This window comes from Psittacula echo (assembly GCF_963264785.1).
Source record: "Psittacula echo genome assembly, chromosome: 1".
Taxonomy (NCBI): Eukaryota; Metazoa; Chordata; class Aves; order Psittaciformes; family Psittacidae; genus Psittacula; species Psittacula echo.
Genome location: NC_137735.1, coordinates 108,704,445 through 108,728,127, shown reverse-complemented (window position 1 = coordinate 108,728,127; position 23,683 = coordinate 108,704,445). Strand labels below are relative to the sequence as shown.

At 38.9% G+C, this 23,683-nt stretch overlaps 1 protein-coding gene across 1 annotated transcript; it reads right to left on the bottom strand.

Moving 5' to 3' along the window:
* Nucleotides 1-5,179: 5,179 nt before the first annotated feature.
* RIBC2 (RIB43A domain with coiled-coils 2) lies at nucleotides 5,180-23,679 on the bottom strand (the record flags this gene model as incomplete). The annotated part of the gene is made up of 7 exons (XM_080624405.1): nucleotides 5,180-5,261; nucleotides 6,191-6,357; nucleotides 7,971-8,198; nucleotides 17,297-17,415; nucleotides 18,085-18,429; nucleotides 19,891-19,972; nucleotides 23,563-23,679. The coding sequence occupies 7 exons, from the start codon at nucleotides 23,677-23,679 to the stop codon at nucleotides 5,180-5,182; spliced, it is 1,140 nt and encodes a 379-aa protein (XP_080480531.1).
* Between the last annotated feature and the right edge of the window lie 4 nt (nucleotides 23,680-23,683).

Genomic DNA, 23,683 nt, shown 5'->3' with positions numbered 1-23,683 from the left:
CAACTCAAACTGTTCATTGCTTGACTTGACTGTTTTCCCAGCAGGAACATGAACCTGGGAAATGACAGTAGATCCTTCTGCATGTGGTAAGACAGACAGCATTTTCCAGCTAGATGGTTTGCTGCAAACTGCTGAGTAGAGTAGCAAATCGGTAAAATAATCAAACTCCAATTATTATGTATCTGCACAGTTTCTTTTACCTGAGTTTTCTCATATATCATGGTATTAAACTGTTCACAAGTTCTACTGTTTCCACATCTATCTTTTCACTAATGTCCTCACTCATCCTGACTCCAAGGCAGTGTCATTGCTTTCAAGTATTTGAACTGATTTTCATGACATCTATTTTAATACCACTTAATTGCCAGTGACAGGCATTAAAATAGTTAACTAATATTTTAATATTACCAAAGAAATGTTTTGTTTTAAAAAAAATGGTGGTATCTTTATGTAGCTGGCCATTTCTTTCTGTCAATTTTTTCCTGTATAGTCAGTATTTTCCAATCCTTGTTAATTTCTAGCATTTTCAATTAAGGAAGTGATATGAATTAACTCTTAAATTATACTGATGGAAAAAGGTCACATAAAATTTGATAAAGCTCAAAGCAATTTTTCCTTTTTATATGCTGTGGCATAGCTAGCTAGTACTTACAGTACTCTTTCTTTTTAAACATATTTCAAACAGTACCACTGTAACAGCAAATACTCTTAAGAAAGCCAGAGCACATATTGGAGTCCTGTTTTCTTTCAAGTTTCTGTGATGGTGATGTATCTGGATCCTCAGTATTTCCACTCTCTTGGATTATTGCAAAATGGCATAATTAGATTACATCACATATTATTACAAAGGAATTACTTACCTTTATCCATCTTTTCTACAGATAGAAAGAAGGGGGCTATTAGGTTTTGGAGCTTAGCATGAGTATTTTTTGCTGTGTTAACTGCAATTGTGCAACTTTTACTATGACGTCTAGTGGCTGCTGTTTATTTCCCGTGGTTTCTTTCACAGGCAACATTTTTGTGGTTTCTTCTGTGAAGAATCAGGATTACTAATAAGAAGCCACAGGAATTGGATTTCTCAGGGTGAGAGTTCACTATAACTTTGTTAAGCAGCACTGCATTTCTGAGTTAAGAGCAGCAATAGCAAAAAAAATTCTAACAGTAATTCTTCCTTTCCTGACTGGCAAATACTCTTGCCATACTCATACATCAGTGAAGTAACTAGTGCATATTTCTCTAGACGTGGGACAAATATATATTCAAATGGTACTCACTTTTCATAACTAGTCTCCTGTACATATTTTGATCAATTCTCCTGGCTGACAGATAATCAAGAAGAACTATGGCTTTAAACTGCAGTAAAAAGTACCTTTCTGAAGTCAACTGCATAGAACACAGATAGTACAAAGTACATCAGTAAGGTGTCTGGCTGTGCAATGAAGTCCCATGTAATAACTATAGTAATAAAAAAAAAAGTACTGAAAAATTCTTCAAAGATTCACGCAATAAGCACAGCTATAGGTCTGTAGCAACAGAAATTTACAGAAGAGTAGCAATAACAACCTAAACAAGCTAAAACAACCTTTAAATTCATTTAGATAAAATTCTGTGTCCAAAAAGCAGTATCTATCCTGATTAAACAATCACCTGAAATACTCCTCATACTACATTATCAGTCTTTCATTGAGTAGAATGTCTACTATATACTCAATTTTTCCTGCTTCCATGTGCTGTTATCTGAAAAGCATTTTACTCCATTAATAACTGCAACACTGTATGACAGAAACCACACATACAATTTACTGGAACAGACTGAACAGTAGATTTTTCCCTAATTCATACAGATTACTTCCTTGCATCAAGAATGTGAAGTACGGTTTTGTTGTATTACAGGGCCGAGAATGAACATTCCTTCACTAAATGCTTTTCTTTTTGTTTCTCAGCATTACTGAAGTGACATCAGATAAGAGGAAAATACTAGTAACATTTCACTAATAGCTGTAAATAAAATTTATTTTGTCCTTGCAGCAGGAAAATTAGGAAAACTTAGTAACATGTAGTTTATTCCTTCAGAAACTGATTTTTTTCTGATTTGGAAACTATTTTTTCCCAGTTTTAAGACCTATGTGTCCCTTAGTCTATGAATAATTTGCCACGTTGATTTGTAAATTAAATTTGTGATTATGTAACAGACACCAAAAAGAAAAAAAGGATACCTCAGTAATGGAAACCAACAAACATTTTCAAACAGTACCTACTATCTGTTAATGCTTCTCTGATACATCTTGTCTACCTTATTTCAGTATTCATCAGTAAAAGTTAAGTGTGACATTTCAAAAGCTGAAAATACCAGTCCACATCTTTGTTGTTAGAGAACCATATAGGTTTGAGAAGTTCCTGCACCCCCTTGTTATCACCTACTATGTTGAGATATGTCTACTGAAAATATGAATTGTTTCCATGCAAAACAAAACAAGTTGGCATAAAATATCAACAACAATCAGACCTTTTTCACTTTACTTTAGGTATGTTTTATACAACTTGACTGTGCTTTTTTGTTAACATTCAAAATAAACTTCAGGTTTTGCATTCTGAAACAAGTAGAATGTAGTATGGTTGTTCTTGCAAATATGACTGATCATGCTAAAAGTTTTCCATGGAATTTAGTAACACCTGATCCTACCCAATTATTGAATTGGCAGAGTCTCCTTACTTAAATTTCTATCATAGTTCAACTGAGAAATCTATAATTTTTGTAACTTCACAGAAAAAGTTTTTATGCTAGCAAGTAGGTAAATATAAAAAGGCTTTAATCATACAGTCCTTCCTTAAGGAACAAAAATGTTATCTGACTAGGTCGAGCAGTATGTTAAACTGTACAGCCGTAAACACATATTTGTATAAAGCTGGACAAAAAAAGACAACTTCATGAATTTTTCAACACTTTATTTGTTTTTCTGTTAGTTAAAAAAAAAAAAAAAAAAAAAAATCAGAGCCTGAAATATTCAATGCAGATACAAACCAACCTGTAGTTGAACTGAGATTACCAATTCAATATAGTATTTGTTAATACTACAAAGACATCCAGCCATGTGTGAATCCCAGTCTGACAAATAAATGGATCTCCAAATGCTAACACATGAGAATCTCTTGAATACGATCCTTTCTTACTTCTTTGTAGTCTGGCTTATCATTAACAATGCAAGTGTGAGCTTCTCTCAGCTTTATCTTCCAGCTTTTCTGAATAGCACATTCTTCAGTTGCTTTTCTCCAGCAATGCTGCTTTTCTACCTAATTCTATCTATACTGCAATTAGTTCCAGTTGTATTAATATAGTAAAATTGGAACATATCTTTTTGCCATAGATTATCCTGCTGCCCCAAGACACTTCCTTATCCCTTTTCATGTTTTCCTTGTTTTTCTTCCTCCTCTCCATTTAGAGGAATTAACGATGGTCTTTTACAAACTCCTGTTGTTATCACCTAGTTCAAAATGGTAATTAGTCCTATCAGCCTGATCTCACAGGGCCACTATTTCAGCTGAGCAAGCAGACCTCTTTTGAAAGAGCCTCCTTTCAAGGAAAGTAAATAGACCTGTTTGAACAGTCCCCTTTCAAGGAATGCTTCCTTCAACCATCTCAAAATCCTCCTAACAATCTTGAGAACCATACAGTCTTCATTATTTTTACAAAGATGAGAATAACTCATTAGAGTTTACCTCAGCCTCTGTTTTTTTAAAAACCTTTTCTACTTAGCTTGGCGTAGTCATCTTCAACCTGTTTCACCAGAATCCAGTTACCACTTATCCTGATGCAAAGAAAAGCCAGCAGACTGTGTGCCAATGTCAACAGGATGTTTTTACCCCAAGTTCACATTCCAGATTCTGGAAAACTACACAGACTTACTTTAAGATTTATTCTCATATGTGGCCTCTCTATTTTTATTAAGGGTTGACAGTCTTAGACGCTCTGGATGTTTAGCTGAATTTCTCATCTCTTTCTCATTCTTTTTTCTGTTTTAGATCACTAAGTCTTCTAATCTTTTTCCAGTCCCCTGTATGTCATCGCTTTCCTTTCTGGATTTCATTTTCTGGTTATCTCCATCATCCATTTCTCTGTGCAGTTAGTTTCTTACATTGCTTGTCCATATTTTCTTCCTATGTGCTTCATTTGCTCACTTTTCAAATGGCATTGACTGCCTCTTCCATTACTAAATAAATTCTGTAACCATGAAGTTACGAAGGGAACTCCCTGAATTACTGTGCACAAGCTGAGATTTTTCTCCTTGATTTTGTTTGGTGCATGCCTGATTCCTTTCCTGCCCACCCCCTTCCATCACATCTGTAAACTCTTCCTACACTCTCCCTTGGAGGCACACTGCCCTTAAATTTTCTCTGTTATTTCTAATGAGTGGCAGTGTATGCAGCAATACTTTCCCTCATTCTTTTCCCTACTTACTATTACCCACATTCCATTTCTGTGTCATGCCCCTGCTATAACCACTGGGGTAATGGTCAAAATCTTCTCTTCTTACTCCTAATATTCAGGAAATACAAGTAGCATTTCTGACCAACTTCTCCATTTCTTTCCCTTTGTCTGCTTTTGTGTCTGGCTGGTTTTTTTTTACTTAAAAAGAACAAACAAATCCAAAACCCAAAACAAATGAACAACCAACCAAAAAACAAAAAGCCACCAAAACCTAAAAAGAAAATCAAAACAAAAAGCCCCCAAGCAAACAACCCCAAAACTTTCTGCCTAGATCATCTTTCTTCCCTCCCATAGAATCTGCTAAGTGTGCACCACTTGTGATCCATGTCAGACAGCATTCCCCTCTGCCCAAGTGCATAAAGTCGCATCATATTTTAAATTGGAATTCCTTTACAGAAATGGATTTCTAAAGGCATGGATAATGTAAACCTCACAGTTAAGCCTGAGACACAACAGTCAAACAACCTACTATTGAAGCTACTAGCACTTTTTTAGAAAAACAATCAAGTTTAAAAATTATGACAGTGTTTTCCTCTTAGAACACATGTGGCCCAGTATACTCTCCTTTAGTCTGAGTGCACCGTTTGCACAGGGTAGGAAACAGTTAAAAATAATAAACCATGGGATTGTTCAATTAACAATTTTAATACGTCTACATACTTCTCTATATTTCAGGTTGATTTATCCAGAATGTCATCGGCTAGTTGTATTAAACTGTGCGAAATACTCGTCCGTTGGATAATTTGAATATTCTTCTTCTTTAAGATAAATGTTCCTGGCAACAAATAAAAAAAAGTGCAGTTAGTAAATTTTTTCTCATTATGATATATAGAGGTATCCTGAAGATGTTATGCATAAACACTCATAAATGCTCATAAAATTCAGAATTAATAATGGAATTCAATAAACTAGGTCTTTCCCTCCAAAATGTATGCCACATCTCAATATAGGAAACTTCTTCTTTCAATCCTAAAATAACCTTTGAAAAATCTCACAATAAATTAACACAATTATGAATTTTGCTTTCATAAGAAGAAAGCATCAGGTACTGGAAATTCTTTTGTAAAACCAATGTATGCATGCATGATGGGAAAAAAACCCCAAACAACCAAACTCAAAAACAGAGAACACTGAATCACTTGGGGTTTTTTTCCGTCACAAATTATCTTCCTCCTTTCCCATTACAGCAGACACAAGACCTGTCCAGCTCTTAGCTAAAGAATCACCCGGTTTTGTCATACACAAATGGAAAAGCTCCATTTGGGTTCCAAGCTATCAAAACCTGGCAGTTCCACTGATGCCCATCCTTTTTTGTTTCAGAAAACTAAAGCAAATATAAGAAATACATACTGTTTTACACCTGATGAATATAATTTCCTACACAGTTAATTCTATTTATTCTCTTCTTTTGCTATCAACAGAAACCATCTGTTCTCAGTGGAACACTTTTAAGAATTCCAGCTATTAATTCATACATGTAAGTCAGTAAAAATCATAAGCTACTCTCTGAAGATTATTTAAATAGTACTGAAAAACACACTTAAGCTGAATTGTTCTTTTCTTTCTTTCAAGCATAAACTTGTAACAAGTGTATTTTTTAAAAAGTTACAACCAATACAAGTGAAAAGGCTCTTTGAAAGCCAAGGTACTGTGTTAATGGTAAAGAATTTTACTTGAAAAGAAGAAAACTCCTCTGGTATTTACTTTGATTTCTGCTGCTGAGACATGTCTGCGTTCATGTTATCTAAAGCTCGGCGGCGTTCCCAATTCTGTCGTTGTAGATGCCGCTCTAAAACCAGCTGCGCTCTTGCAGTGTGTATTCTTTGTCTGTCCCATTCAGCATCAACTTGGCGTTCTTCCTGGTTTTGCCTCTTCAGGAACGAAAAAAAAATGCTTAATTTTCTCTTTTGTTCAAAGATGAAACAGTATATATAAAGGCTTATTGGTAAATTCCTTACAAACTTGCTTGCCTTTACTGAATACTAGGGGTAGCATTTGAAATATGGAGAAAAAGTAAGCACTTCCAAACTAGGTGGGAGCTCACGCATTAGGCAGAAGTAGGATACTGCAGATGAGAAAGCCATCCTTTCCCAGGGAGCAAGACAGACTCCTACCTCTACATAAGAAAATTAGGGTCTGCTGCCTAGAAGAAGTTAATCAGTATTCCTCTCTAATGTATTACATCTCTTGAAAAACCCAGAGCAGCAAGATAGGTTGGTTTGTGGGTTTTTTAAGGTTTTTATTAGCAAGAGTTGCAACTTCTTGAGGTCAGAAGTTAGTAGACATCAGTATGGCTTGTAATACAGCTAACGTGGTGAAATAACTGAGCCACCAATGTCAGATGAGTAGACCCAAACTTTTCTCCTCTGCCCCTGTTACACTATCACTTCCTCACTTCTTGTCTGACATCATACCGAACTGATTCAAGAAACCAGGCTGCAAAAAACTCTACTTTAGGGTCACAGGAAAGCCAGGAAAACAACTCCCTTATCTTCAGCTTTAATTACAGCACTAGATAAAACATAGTGCAGCATAGGGCACTTTAGGGATTAAGAAATCAAAAATCAACAGCTACATATTAGCTATTACAAATCCAGCCTCTGTACTCAATGTCTTATCTAGCAGTAGCTTCCTCCTTCACAATACCAACGCCTGTATACTCATGTCTGCACAGGAACTATAGCTTTCTTCATTTTGACTGCCTGCTTCCATTCACCTTTAGAGCAGCAATTTTTTTGCAATATTTAGTTTTTCTATTGTAATTCTGTCCTAGAGCATGGCTCACAGTTGTGTGGGACAGTAAAAAAGAAATTCTGTCACATTCATGAACTTTCAAGACTGTGAAACGTACATGAGCAGTATCATTGGACCTGCTTTATTTGTCTTGCTTGTGCACCCGTGAGCATGAGAACATTGCTTTGGTCTGCCCTGCCTTCACCCGCTGCTCGTGGCTCTTCACCTATGGAGCAGCCCAGTCCTCTCATTCCTTGTAGGCAGCTCATACAGGCTCAAGTCCTGAGCTGCATCATGAATCATAGAATCATAGAATAGTTAGGGTTGGAAAGGACCTTAAGATCATCTAGTTCTAACCCCCCTGCCATGGGCAGGGACACCCAACACTAAACCATGTCACCTAAGGCCTCATCCAACCTGGCCTTGAACACCTGGTCTCAGGCTGTGCAAGAATTTCCTCCTCAGCTAAGCCACCACGGAACATGTCCTAAGATCCCCCAGGTCCCTACACTCTGGGCTGCACAGCAACCTTCCTCCCAGCACAACTCCACGGCTCCAGTCCACTTCTGATGCTCCATGACATTTCCCAGCTGCTTCAGAGACACTGTATTCAGTTTCACTTGGGTAAAATTCAGCTCAAAGGAAAATAGTTTTACAATGGGACACACAGGGCAAGCAATAATATTTTCTTCTACAAACATTGTCTATTATTACGACCAGGAATACAGAATGTGCAAATAAGCTTAAATACCAGTTTCTCCAGAACTTGTTGCTGTTGAGTATCACGGATTGCCCTCAGCTGATCCTTATTCATTCCCTTCCATCGATCTGTGATCACACGATGTGTACCAAAGGAACTGATTGCTTGGTCAGGGTTTTCAGAAAGTAGGTCTCCTTGAAGGAGGCTAGAAATTTCATTCATGTCATCTTTCATTTTTTGATACTTTTCCAACTTCTTTTTCTCAGATAGTTCAGCAGCCTGAAGTGAGTGAAAGGAGAGAACTAAGAGCTTTTCCAAGAGGGAAACAAAGGGATCAACAAAGTCAGCACATCATAACAGGTTTCTTTCCAATTTGCATACAGTTGTCAATAGCATCACTGTGACCATGGTACTGCTGGCTAAGATCAAAAAAATCTACTTGGCATACATTTCTTCAGTATTGTCATGTCACATATAGCAAGTAAGTTGGGGAGAAATAATTCTTGTTCTTAAGAAAAGACAGGATTAATAAAAAATAATTTCACATTTATTGACAAGGAAATACCAGTTTGGATATTTGGAGGCCAGACACAATATGGAAGAAATTTATGATAAAAGTTTACAATCTTGAATCAGTGGCTTTGAGAGTCTCACCTCTGTGCCTGGCAAAATTTTGGAGCAGATTTTCCTGGAAGGCATACTGAAGCACATGAGAAACAATAAGGTGCTTGGTGACAGCCAGCATGGCTTCACTAAGGGGAAATCCTGCCTGACCAATTTGGTGGCCTTCTATGATGGGGCTACAGAACTGATGGACAGGGGTAGATCAGCTGACGTCATCTACCTGGACTTGTGCAAAGTGTTCGATACTGTCCCGCGTGACATCCTTGTCTCTAAATTGGAGAGACATCAATTTGATAGGTGGACCACTCGATGGATAAAGAACTGGCTGGATGGCCACACACAAAGAGCTGTGGTCAATGGCTCAATGTCCAGCTGGAGACCAGTAATGAGTGGTGTCTTTCAGGGATTGGTGTTGGGACTGGTCTTGTTCAACATCTTTGTTGGTGACATGGACACTGGGATTGAGTGCGCCCTCAGCAAGTTTGCCGATGACACCAAGCTGTGTGGTTTGCTTGATACGCTGGAGGGAAGGAATGCATTCCAGAGGGACCTCGACATGCTTGTGAGGGGGGCTGATGGAAACCTTATGAAGCGTCGTGGTTTAAGCCCAGGCCGTAAATTAGAACCATGCAGGCTACCTCCCCTCCCACCTTTCTTCCCTCCGCTCCTGGAGGGACAGGGAGGAGAATCGAAAAAATGCAACTCCCATGGGTTAAGATAAGAACAGTTTAGCAACTAAGGTATAACACAAATCACTACTGCTACCACCAATAATAATAATGATAAAGGAAATAACAAGGGAAGAGAATACAACACTTCACCGACTGGTACCTCGCCCCCCACCCCACAGCAATCCAGCCCTTCGGGGTAGCTCTCCGTTACATCCTCGGGCATGATGTGCTGTGGTACGGAATACCTGTTTGGCTAGTTTGGGTCAGGTGTCCTGTCTCTGCTTCCTCCCAGCTTCTCCTCCTCCCTGGCAGAGCATGAGACTCACAAAGTCCTTGGTCAGGGTAAACATTCTGACCAGCAACCAAAAACATCGGCTTTATCAGTATTATTCCCAGGCCAAAAGTCTAAACCACAGCGCTGCACCAGCTACTAAGAAGGAGAAAAAATGACTGCTACTGCTAAACCAGGACATGAAGTTTAACCATGCCAAGTGCAAGGTCCTACACCTGGGTTGGAGCAATCCCAGGCACAATTACAGGTTGGGCAAAGAAGATATTCAGAGCAGCCCTGTAGAGAAAGACTTGGGGGTGTTGGTCGATGAGAAAATGAACATGAGCTGGCAGTGTGCGCTCGCAGCTCACAAAGCCAACCGTATCCTGGGCTGCATCAAAAGGAGCATGACCAGCAGGTCGAGGGAGGTGATCCTGCCCCTCTACTCTGCTCTCGTGAGACCTCACTTGGAGTATTGTGTGTAGTTCTGGTGTTCTCAACATAAAAAGGACATGGAACTGTTGGAACAAGTCCAGAGGAGGGCCATGAGGATGATCAGGGGACTGGAACGCCTCCCATATGAAGATAGGCTGAGAAAGTTAGGGCTGTTCAGCCTGGAGAAGAGAAAGCTGCGTGGAGACCTCATAGCAGCCTTCCAGTATCTGAAGGGAGCTGTCCTGGTTTAGCAGTAGCAGTCATTTTTTTCTCCTTAGTAGCTGGTGCAGTGCTGTGTTTTTGACTTTCAGCCTGGGAACAGAGCTGATAACACTGTTTGGTCTGACCAAGGACTTTGTGAGTCTCATGCTCTGCCAGGGAGGAGGAGAAGCTGGGAGGAAGCAGGGACAGGACACCTGACCCAAACTAGCCAAACAGGTATTCCATACCACAGCACGTCATGCCCGAGGATGTAACCGAGAGTTACCCGGAAGGGCTGGATCACTGCGGGGTGGGGACGAGTTATCGGTCAGCGGGTGGCAAGGTGTTGTATTCTCTTCCCCTGTTATTTCCTTTATCATTATTATTATTGGTGGTAGTAGCAGTGGTTTGTGTTATACCTTAGTTACTAAACTGTTCTTATCTCAACCCGTGGGAGTTGCATTCTTTAGATTCTCCTCCCTGTCCCTCCAGGAGTGGGGGGAAGAAAGGGTGGGGGGGGAAGTAGACTGCGTGGTTCTAATTTACGGCCTGGGCTTAAACCACGACAGGAGCCTATAAAGATGCTGGGCAGGTAATGGGTTAAAATTTAAACAGTGGGAGTTTAGATTGGATATAAGGAAGAAGTTCTTTACTGTGAGGGTGCTGAGGCACTGGAATGGGTTGCCCAAGGAAGCTGTGAATGCTCCATCCCTGGTGGTGTTCAAAGCCAGGGTGGACAGAGCCTTGGGTGACGTGGTTTAGTTTGAGGTGTCCCTGCCCATGGCAGGGGGATTGGAACTAGATGATCTTAAGGTCCTTTCCAACCCTAACTATTCTATGATTCTATATTAGATGTTAAATCTATGTGAAGAGCATGGTTAAGCACTCACAACATCGAAACAGACAAGTGACGCCTATGTTAAGCTTGTAGAGGCAGCCTTGAATCTGTTGCCTTTGCTGATACAAAATGCAAACTTGAATTATGATTTGTAGTACCAGAAATCACAACATGCATTTCCTGTGGAAAACACTGTTCCTAATGACCATTATGAGTTCATAGCCTCCTATTCAGAGGAAGTTTTGCCCTTGGCAAAACTCCAGAAACCAAATATGGTGATTTTACTTTAAATTACCTTCCAAAGAAGAATTAGACTAAGTAAACTAATTTGAAGTACAGTGACAATGCTATATGCATCATCCATTTCTAATCATGTCTCATTCTTCTGTAATACATGAACTAAACCATCCGGAAAAATGTATGGTGCTGGCTTGCATTTAGACAGCAGACAGGTAATCTCCTCCTTCCCAGGGCTCAAAAAGCACACGTTACCAGACCTGTGTCTCACGTATGTAGCTTTATGCATTTACCTTGATTGCAACAGATCAGTGAATACCTATCTCTCCAAGTTTGCCCAAGATTATCTCATGCTCTGTTAAAAAAATCACTGGCTTGAGAATATTCACTGTATGAGTTAAATACAACAGCTGTCTACTTTTCTTGCCAATTAGCAGTTCACTGTTTGGCATACACATGTTTAGGAAGTGGATGAGGACACATGAAAAATTAAGGCTTAGGCATCAAGAAGTCATAGGAGATAAAAATAACATGAAGTTGAAAATTAGTAGGCAGAGTAACTAGAAGAGATAAACATTATGGAGTAGAATCCTCAGCAAGCACAGTGATCTATGCCATCAGAGGAGACTGCTGACCTGGCTTTCTCTCTACATTTATATTTATGGACTTTGAGTTTGGATGACAGTTGTCGTTCCAGGCATCAAGCCTGAAGATTCAAAGTATGACTTCTATTTGTTCCATGCCAACATGCACAACAACCTGTTAGGGACCGTACAGAAGAAGAAATAATAAATAACACCAAGAACTGTATCCTAGATTAATAAATTCAATGGCTGAAAACAGCCTTGTGGTTTCCATTAAAATAACAAAAGTATCTGATGCACAAAGAAACTAATAAAAGATACATTTATTATTTTTAGAAGTATAAATTACCTAAGCCACATCTGCAACTTAAAAATACTTAAGAGCCATCTAATAGGAACATACATTTTGGAGCAGGAAAATAAAATGTCTACTTTTAGACAAGTGGAAAAACAAGCAAATAAAATTTCAAGTGGCAAAGCATCAACTTCAGATCTAGTAATTACTGGCTCTGCCATCATAACATGGAATAATACCTTGGAAACTAAAGGCCATGTTTTCGTCTCATTGAAGTCAGTGGGTACAATTTTTTACCAGAACTTCTTTTAAACCAAAATGTGATTCCCTGAAGTTGGGTTTTTCCTCCAGAAGAGTCGATAATAACTTGAGAGGAACTACAACATTACAGCTTCCAAGAAAAAAAAAAAAAAAAAACAACCCTCAAAGATTTTCAATCATCCAATATTTTGGGAACATGGAACCAGAACATCTGGGTATTTACTTATAGCTCATTAATACTAAGAATCAAGCAATTTTTAGTTCTGAAAACACTCCTGAGTAAATCACACTTAAAGTAATTTTGGATGGACCTTACAGAATTACTGACCCTGAATAGCCATATTTAGATCACTTTATTAATGTCACTGCACTTTGATCTAGCAATAGATCCAAAAAAAAAAAAAGCATTTAGACATTGTAACCCTAACCTTCTCAGTAAAAGAAGAGCCTAAAATTTCTGAACTGCCTAGGAATCTTACTGGAGGAAACTCCCACCTCTACACATAGCCATGACACCACAAACGAAAGATTTTAAACTCAGAAAATGCATCAGATTTCACTTATCAAGTGAAATCCCTAATAAAATATAATCCATTGGCGTAGCATGGAAAGAAAACAAAACAAAACCAAAGAGATGCACAAATACACACTCCTTTATTTATTTTAATTTATGATCCAACATTACACATCTTCCCTACTACTAAACGCTTCCTTTTGCTGTTGATTCAAGTCATAAAGTAAAAGAAGAAATGCACATAGAAGAATTAAGAGGACAGGAATTCACATGCTTATAACACCACCAAGTCATAGAATAGTTAGGGTTGGAAAGGACCTTAAGATCATCTAGTTCCAATCCCCCTGCCATGGGCAGGGACACCTCAAACTAAACCACGTCACCCAAGGCTCTGTCCACCCTGGCTTTGAACACCACCAGGGATGGAGCATTCACAGCTTCCTTGGGCAACCCATTCCAGTGCCTCTAACTTTCTCAGCCTATCTTCATACGGGAGGTGCTCCAGTCCCCTGACCACCCTCATGGCCCTCCTCTGGACTTGTTCCAACAGTTCCATGTCCTTTTTATGTTGAGGACACCAGAACTACACACAATACTCCAAGTGAGGTCTCACGAGAGCAGAGTAGAGGGGCAGGATCACCTCCCTCGACCTGCTGGTCATGCTCCTTTTGATGCAGCCCAGGATACGGTTGGCTTTGTGGGCTGCGAGCGCACACTGCCAGCTCATGTTCATTTTCTCATCGACCAACACCCCCAAGTCTTTCTCTACAGGGCTGCTCTGAACCTCTTCTCTGCCCAACCTCAGTCTCAATTGTGTGACAAATTAACTGCTGCCGACACAGGACTGAAGGAACATACAGCTTCTGAAGTGCTTTTCACAGAATCATTAGGGTTGGAAGGGACCTCAGGAGACCATCCAGTCCAAGCCCCCTGCCAAGGCAGGGCCACCTAGAGCAGGTTACATAGGAAGGTGTCCAGGTGCATTTTGAATGCCTCCAGAAAGGAGAAGCACAAAGCTCACAGATGACCAGAGTGACCTCTCCAGGATCTTAGGAACTTGTGAAAGATTATTATTAATCTGTGTAGTAAATACAATTCCTTTGTATTTACTACACATAGACATGACATACTATACATGACATAGACATATTACATGAGATAGTGAATTGCACATCCAGCACATTCAACCTAAGGATTTCGCTTAGCAAGGTCTGTTAAAAATCAGTATGTACACTATGTTCCCTTATGCCTGAAAATGTGATAAAAGTTGAAATAACGATGATTCTAGACAGCGACTATGAAGAATAGGATAAAAGTGATAAAACGTATTTGCACACCACACTTCAAAGAATGTCAAGAAGTTCCCACTCTTATTCTGTGTTTAGGCATTCAAAGATTTCATTTCAACTGAAAAAAATGCTCTAGAGTTAATGCAAATACATAATTTACTCACAGCCTGAAAAAAAAAAAAACCAACAAACATTTCTCTGAAGTGGCTGCCAGCTCTCAATGTGCTAGTAACAGCATAATGTTGGGTATATATGGAACCAGAATAATGCCATCAAATGCCTGTAATAACAACATTATCATAAAACTATTAAGCTGTTGTGGTATGCCCAGGAATAAATTCTAAGGACATATGGTCTATAAGACTGTTAACAAGTCTATAAATACGAGGTCATTAAGTTAGAGATCGTCTGTAATAAAATCCTCTCATTTTCTTCGCATTATCAACAAAGTGTCTTGGAAAGGATTCAAATCTTGTGCTATACAAAGCAAGATGACTCTTTCTTTCCGATTTCAAAAACACAGTCAGTTTATCTATCACTGTACTGCTAAACTGGGCATTTCCAAGTGTTACTATCCCTTTCTGAAGAAACCCTTTCTGCAATGGTAAGATTCTGCTATGGAATCATATCAAAGGCGATGAAAAATACGTATTCTAGTCAGGACTTCAGGTAGTCTTCATTTCTGTTACCTGGCTTCCCAAATTAAAATGATTACTATGTCTTATGAATAATTTCAGCAGGAATAACTGACAGTTTAAGGTAGTAGAATTCTTCTCTTATACCAAGGATAAAAGCATTATTGGTGTTCCTGGTTAACACATACTTAGATGACAGAAAACCTGAGAGGAAGGATAACATTAATTTTCTAGAAACCACACACATTTAAAATGTTTACAGTACAGGATCCTTCGCTACTGGGAAATATGGCACCAAACATATCAATTAATTGTCCTACTAATTAATTCAAGAAGAACAAAAAAAGAACCATTAAGATAAGCTTCTTAGCAATAAAGTCACTGGCAGTGGTATTATGTATGGAAGCTGAACCACTGTCACAGGGGGCAGCAACATCAAATCTTGTACTGAAGCAGGCTGTGAAGAACTGAGGTACCTTCACCCATCTGCTGGGATTTTTCACTAGTTGACTAGCAGATTGGCTAAAACATGTTTCTTCTGGTGTACATCACTTGCTGGGTTTTATGTTTTGTTTGTTTTGCCTTTTTTTTTTTCTGGTTGTTTGTTGGGGTTTGTTGTGTTGTGGTTTTTTTTCTCTTTTTAAATATTTCATTCTTTACATCCCCTAAAGATACTTGCAACCGTAAGGCCTACAGAGGATGGCCATGGAGACAATGGCTGATCCAAAGCCAAATTCTAGGAAATTTCTTCCTCTCTGAAGATGCACTCTCATACTAGACTTTATCCAAATTGCAATAACTGAAGATTGCCTTAGAAAGGGTAGTGTTACTTTCTTCCCTCCTTTACTGCCACCTCAGACTGTGCATTCACACCTCCTAGTCAGATCTAGCAGTCACACATTCTAGACCAGTTAATTTTCTTTTGGATTTGAGAAATGATCTAACACATCCTGAAGCTTCATAATCATTAGATCAACTGGAAGAGACAGAGAATTAAAAAATGATTGAAACTCAGGGAACAGGAAAAAGGAGTTCCTCTCTTGGCAGCCACCAACAGCTAAGGCAGATACGTGTAGAACAAAATGCAGTCTGAGACTGTACCCTCAAGAGGTTAAGGTCTTCAAACTGGCTGCTCAGAATGCTGAAACTGCTGGAGACTCCCGTTCAATACATTTGAGGTCAGATACAGAGATTTATCCTGTGAAGTGCATCCTCAGGCTGAATGCCTTAGTTTCCTCTCATGGGAAAAAGATGCATAGAATATACCTTCGTAACAGCTTTCTCTTAAAGTCAACATCACTGAAAGGCCTGGCAACCTGAAACCTCTGGTTTTCATGTTTCAATAAGAACTAAAAGGAGACTGTTGCCCTAACCTCCACTATCATGCCCTTATACTAGAAAAAACACAGACCAAGACTTTTGAATATATTTAAAATGCACACCAGTTGTGTAGAATGTATATGTCCATACATTAAAACCCATACCACACACAAACCTACCACCCTATCCCCAAACCATATCACAAATTCAGGATTTTTTCCATGGAATCAATTTATGTGACAACAATTATTTGGGAAACTACTGCTACCCTAAATGTACCAGCCACTTAGGGTACTTTCATGGCTATTCATATAAAATACTGTTCAGTAGCCATGACTTCAAGCAGCGAAAGCCTTTTCAATTACCATATGCCAAATGTTCCCTGAAAGGCTCAAGCAACGCTTACACACTTGCATGCTTATATACTTAAACAAAAAGATACTGTAGTTGATGTGGGTAATTTTAATATGGCTTATTTTGACGTGACCAAATAAATTTAAAGCTAAGTCACACCAAATACAGTTTAACCAAATTAATAGCCTCCATGTAGCCCTTTGAGTTGTGCGTATAAGCTGCACATAAAAAAATAAAATAAATCTTTGCAGTAAGGTAAAGAACTGAGGCATGACAGGTAATGGTACTAAGACAGATAAAGGTTCATGTCCTGTTTCAACAGGTTCCAAAACATGCCTGGTAAACAAGCAAGAGATGTGCACAAATACCAAGGAAGAAGTCAAAGTGCCAAAACCAGTGGCTGAGGGGAATTAACTTCAATAAAGACAAAAAACCCTACTGGTAGCAATGGTTCCAAGTAGAAAGAAAAGCAGGCAGACACAGCTAAGATTATCTGACAAATGATATAAAATGAGAAGGAAGGATGGGAGGCTTTTGCTCTTTTGCTCAGTTTACAGACTAGAAGTCCCTGAAAGATTGGGGAGTTATTGCTGCCTTCTAGCCAGCAAGCTGAGAACTTGGAGGGGGAATTTTGACAGAGGGTAAGTAGACAGACAATAGCTAGATCCTTGGAAAGAACAAAACAAATAGAATTTATCTTCCTGTTACTGGAACAACCTTGGTAGTTAGCTGCTAAGAACCTCAGTGAAAACACCATTACTCATTGTACTCTTGCACATCTTATTTTACTTCTGTCTCCACTTAAAAAAAAAAAAAAAAATCAACCAACCAACAAAACACTAATTTACCTGGCTTCTGTTGAAATCTTTAGTAGCTGCACAAACAGCACGCCTGTTTTCTTCTTCTTTTTGCTGTTGCTTCATAGTCTTTTGGTCAAGTGCAACTCTGTATTTGTCATGAAGATCATCTAAATTAGATTAAAATTAAATTTAGTCAATATTCTTGGACATAATGTGCTAGAGAAGTAAGCCAATATAAGAGAGAGGGGCAGACAGACAGACAGACAGGAGAGTTCCAGGCATTGTAGGCTGAATTACATAGGATTTCCAAATCCTACCACCAAAGCTTTCCATCTTGGAATTTCAGATGACTCATTAAATCATTAAGTAACTCATCTTGTCTTAACAGTACAGAAGTTAAAATGAAAAAGTATGATAAGTACTGCAGAAAAAAAATGTTTCATGACAAGCTAGAAAAGAAAATTTGGTATTATTTGGTCTGCTATAGAACAGTAAAAACTGGACAATTTGGTCTGATGAAGTAAACATACCATTTGGCATGCAAAATATAGATGATTTTTCAGCATGCTCCAATACATCATTTGAGGCATGAAACAGAAATGAAATCTAGGTAATATTACAATCACATGTTATTAAATATAGATTTCTTAAGTGAGATAACTGAATACATTACAGCTCGTGAAGTAAAAACTGCTGCAGTATTTCTAAAAGTTAAATACTGAATATACTAAAATACTGCTATGTCAGACTGACACAATGGGCTATACCATATTTTTGTCAGATACATCAGGATTTCAGAAAAAGGAGATTAAAACCTCATTATCTTCCTTTGTTACCTGCAAATTTTTGATCAGCTAATGCATTCTTTAAGTCTTTCTGTTGCTGAAGAGACCACTCTCTTAACTGCTCCTTTTGAAACTTCATCCTCTGATTATAGTTTAAATCTTCACCCAAAAACTTCTGCAAGCCAGATGCAGTACATCGAGGATCATCGTCTGAAACGCGAGCAGGTCTGTCCTTCTTTAGGGCGTGTGGATCATTCAGGTCAAATTCACGTCTCATTTCTGGCTTCTGCAAATTCTTCTGAAACTCACTGGTAGCCTTATTTATGTTTCTGATATCATTTTTATGTTGTTCTTCTAACATACACATGATCTTGTCATTTTGCTTCATTTCATTAGCTAGAGAAAAACAAACACAATGAAAACACAACTCTTAGAAGTGCACATGTAAAATGGAAAATAAAATTTTGAAGAGGAATAAATAGTATCTAAGTCTTCAAACTTTTATACCTTAGGAAAGAGTACTTCATCTCTGAGTACCAGCCCAGCAAACACTCTAATGCTAGTAATATTTACTTTTAACATGCTTTCAGTTTTTTAGGTATCAATTCTCTTATTAATGCTACAATGAAATATATGCATGTGAAGCAAAGACAACAATAAGTACTTCTAGAACTGTGAGGTTTCATTTGAATAAAACTTGTAGTAACTCATGAAATGGACTGTATAGTAATTCTTCCCATTTACTTTAAGTTTATGGTCATAACTGAAACACAATTTAGGCTCCCAATAAAAGGAATACAGATAGTTGTTTCATAGTTCAAATAATTTTTCTAACATAGCACTAAAATAATTAGCAGGCACTAACAGTTTTTGAACAGCTTAATAGCTCTTGCTCATTTAACCAACATGATCTAGTTTGAGTGAAAAACAACATCCCCCACCCCAAACTAGCCATTTTAGCCATTTAAATATAATTCACAAGAAAAGAACATTTCCTCTGTTGACAGACTACACATTGTTTCTGGCAGTTTCCTAGGAGTCTGTCTGACAGGTATTCTGCCAGGAAAATCACAAGCAGCCCTTGAAGTACAGCATGGAAATTGGCAGCTCCATTCTAGCTCTTCTTGGAACCCACAGAGACCTCAGTCTGTGGGACCTTTTCATATGATATCCCAGGAAAGCATTCCAAACACAGAGGGCCCCAAAGGGTTTTGAGGTCAGGGGACACGTATGAAATAGTTGCATATCTGTGTGTTCTGACTTAGCAAAGGCTCCTACGTACAGCCTTGTTGTAAATGACTTCTAGTAAGAATAATCTACAGAGTCTGTATATTCTACTGAATGGCCAGAGAGAACACAGACTTACTCTACAAGAAAGCAATCAAACAAATTTGCCACTACTGTTCTGAGAACAATAGTAAGTCTTTTTTTTAATCCTCCCATATCTTCAGGTCTCTAAACAATGCTATTTGACAATCACTAGTGTTTTAAAAGAAAACACTGACAATTCCAGCCTATGAGGAAACGTATACCAGTTTAATCATCTCAATATAAATCTCAAGATACTGAGGAAAACACATGCTTTACCAATGCAAATATATGAACTTAAATAGGACTACACATTATAGAATTCCCTTTGTATGTCTGAATTTAGAGAAAAGCCCACTAATTTGCCTTTTTATATATATATATATGTATATCTGTCTATATATCTTGATTGATATAACAAGATTCAAGGAGAGAGGCTCCATCTGGAAACAAATATGGCAGCTGGAAATACATGAAGGCAAAAAGAAAGCAGGAAACCGATGTCATATTTATCAATTCACAGAAATATCACTGTATCTATGGATATACCAAGTTCTTCATTTCGTGCTTTTTCAGCTGCTTCTTGAATTTTCCTCTCCTTAACCTGGGTATCCAATGCATCTTTATCAACCTATTAAAATGAAAAAAAAACAAACAAACAAACACCAGCTCTGAAAGAGATACTAGGACTGAACAATTACAGGCACTGTCAAACTACACTGATTCACAGTTGCACAAGACAGATACAAAGGCACTACCAGCGGAGCATATACATATCATTATTTAATGTGAGTGACATAAAAAGAAAACACAGAAGCGGTAATATTCGTGTTTGCTTGCTTCACTAATAATGACAGGCATATTTTTGCACCAAATCAGAATTAAATACCATATTTACATGATATATAGATCTATAAGCATTTTAAGCTGCATTACAGAGAATATGTTTTCCCAATTATAACTGGCATTTTTACTTTTTCTTGTTGTTCTGCTTTTGATTATAAAGCAGGTAAGTATTTTGACAGTCAAGATGACAGGAAGGTGTAATAGTTCAGATTTGAAAAAAACACACGTGGTTCACTAAAAGCACATTGGAAAAATAATGAGAAATGGAAAAGAAATTTTCTAATTTGATAGAACTGCCATGTAGTTTCCTGTAGTTGCCAAAATGCAACACCGGGTGCCGTTTCAGATACATGCAAGCATTTACAATGACCCAATAGGTATGGTACAGATTATTCACATCCCTGGAAAGCTGTACCTGGAACAAAGCATAATACCCTAAATCATATCATCAAACAGTAGCAGTCATCTACATTTTAGGCAAAAGAATCAAGTTCCGTATTTGTTGACAAAGGTGGTAAATTAATAAGCAGAAACCTGGATTTTATTTCTTCTTTTTTTTTTTTTAAAACCGGTCAAGTCACCTTTTGTCAACAAACAATGACAATTCGCCAAGAATCTGGTAAACTATTTTGATAGTCTTCACCTGAAAGTGTTCAGATCAAGACAGTAAGGCCTAACCAGATTATGGCTGAAAATGCACATTGTTAATGCTGTAAAGGACTACTGATGATACCAATTAGGAAAAGAATTCCACATCATTGTCCAAAACCAACGGTGTAGTAGGTATTAAGTATCAACTCATTTAGAGGTCTAATTTCAGAAACTAAGCTTTCAGTATAACGATAGGAAACATTGTGAAGAGAAATTCAATATGACTTCATTAGTAGTTTCTGGCAATGTGCAGGAAGTCAATGTATTGACTTCTGTGCGCAAGTTTAGTTACGCTGTCAGCTCTCTCCCATTTGAACAGCTTTTACTTAGCAAGAACACAACCCTAAAACAACCATTCCTAGTCACATAAATCTACAGGTTTAACTTCTAAACATTAAAATAACTAATCCCTTACTACAAAGATTGAAGCAGCTAATTTCTAGAGTACTTGTATTTATGGATAATAGTTCATATATAAACGGAAAATAAATTTTCACTTGGACTACTCATCTGAACTCTTTGGAGAAACCAGTGATAGATTGAGGATAAATTATTAAATTTGTAAGTGAAGAGAGTGGCGCCTTACTTTTACATTACTCAGATGAGGAAACAGATACAGAGGTCAAGGTAATAATAAAACTAGCAATAATCAAGAAAAAGAGCCTAATATCCTGGTTTCCATTCTCTTTTCCAGTCAGTATATCATCTCATGCTTTTAAACTACTCAATCCTTACTTATGGATTTGTGGTGTCTAAGTCAACTATCGTTTTGATTTTTTAAGTTTGTCAGAGGCAGCTGCTCAGCTAAACTTGTGAGAAAGAGAAAGCAAAGAAGCTAAAACCACACTGGAAATACTAACATAACATATCTCCAGATAAACTTGTTAACTTTTCATACTTTGGACTTGGTCCAACTTCAAAGCACAAGTATAGCCCCTTCTCTCAGCAGTCATTGTTCAGCCAATGAATAAGGTACATCAAATAATGTTAATAAAAGTATTTACTAAATTTTTCCAATGGGCTCTCCTTGATTTCAGATGTTCGTGTCATGTAAACAGATCTATCAAAATTTGTCTGATACATTAGTTCTGTGAAAACCTTTAGGAAAGTCTTCAGATGGTGTACTTCAGTATTGCTCAATACACCAAGATACACTATTTCATTCTCAGCTATTCCATTAGCTAAGAATTTATGGTTTACATTTAGTTTTTAAAGCTCTAGAAAAAAACAGAAATACCAGAAATATGTTTCCTGATGACAAAATTTGAACTATCTTACTATACTCATCTCACATCACTTAAAAAAAGTTATTAGCTCCTTCCATTTATTGTTTATATACGTGTGTCAGGATGCTGTACCAGATGGACGTGTCCTGTTCGTTAACTGGTAACTGCTATATTCCTCTGCAACTATGACAATGCTAGCACAAGCATGACAAGTACAAATCCAAGGTGCTGTCAGAGATAAAGTGGAGATATCTTTCCACTGATTTGAGACACATTTCCATACCTGAGACAAGATGGATCAAAATGACATCTGCTGCAATTCTACCAGTCCAAAGAAGTCAACAGACTAATTTTCACCAGTTCTACATTTGGTTCTATGCTACTTAATTCTACAGACAGAATCACAGAATCATTAGGGTTGGAAGGGATCTGTGGAGAGCATCTACTTCAACAGCTCTGCCAAGGCAGGGACACCTAGAGCCAGGTTACAAACAAATGTATTCAGGTGGGTTCTGAATGTCTCCAGAGAGGGAGACAACCCTCCTGGGCAGCCTGTTCCAGTGCTCTGCTACCCTCAACATAAAGTTCTTCCTCATGTTAAGGAGAAACTTCCGGCAGTTTAGTTTATGGCCATTGCTCCTCATCCTGTCACTGGCCACCACTGAAAAAAGTCTGGCGTCATCCTTCTGGCACCCACCTTTGAGATATTGATCTGCACTAATGAGATCCCCTCTCAGATTTCTCTTCTCTAAGCAGGCCCAGCTCTGGCAATCTCTTCTCATAAGAGACGCTCCAGACCCCTGATCATCCCTGTGGCCCTCCACTGGACTCTCTTCAGTAGCTCCTTGTCTTTCTTGTACTGAGGAGCCCAGCACTGGACACAGCACTCCAGATGTGGCATCACCGGGTAGAGGAGAGGGGGAGAATCAGCTCGTTCGACCTGTGGCCACGCTCCTCCCAGTGCACCTCAGAATACTATTGTCCCTCCTGGCTGCAAGGGCACACTAATGGCTTATAGTCAATTTATCATCGCCCACCAATACTCCCAGGCCCTTCGCAGCTGAACTGCTCTCTAGTAGGTCAGACTCCAACCTGTACTGGTTCTTGGGGTTCTTCCTCCCCATGTTGTCTTTCAGACATTCACACAGGCACTCTCTCTCACACACACACACAGCGACAGCTACCAAAAATAACTTCTGACGATACCTAGAGGACAACTCGCTTTCGCCAGCGACTTTCTACAAGAGCCTCAGTTTACTGCTCCCCGTTTTCCTCCCTATCTGGCACCACGCGTGCTCGGGGACGCTGCCGAGGCGCTGAGGGGGCGCGCGCTCCCGCCAGCCGTTGAGGCGACCACTTCCCGCCCTCCCCCGGAGCCGGGGCACCCACTCCTTCTGCTGCCCCTCCTCTGCACTGCCCTAGGGTTTACCCCCGCCTTGGACCGCTCTCCTCAGCGCCGTTCCTCCCCGCGGTGCCCCGGTCGGGACCGCGCCCTCACCCCTATGGTCCGGACTCGAGCGTTGAAGATGCGGCTCTGCCGCTGCAGCTCCCGCTGCCGCCGCCGCTCTAGGGCAGCGGCTTCCTGCCGTTCCCGCTGCAGCACCAGCTTGCTCATGGTG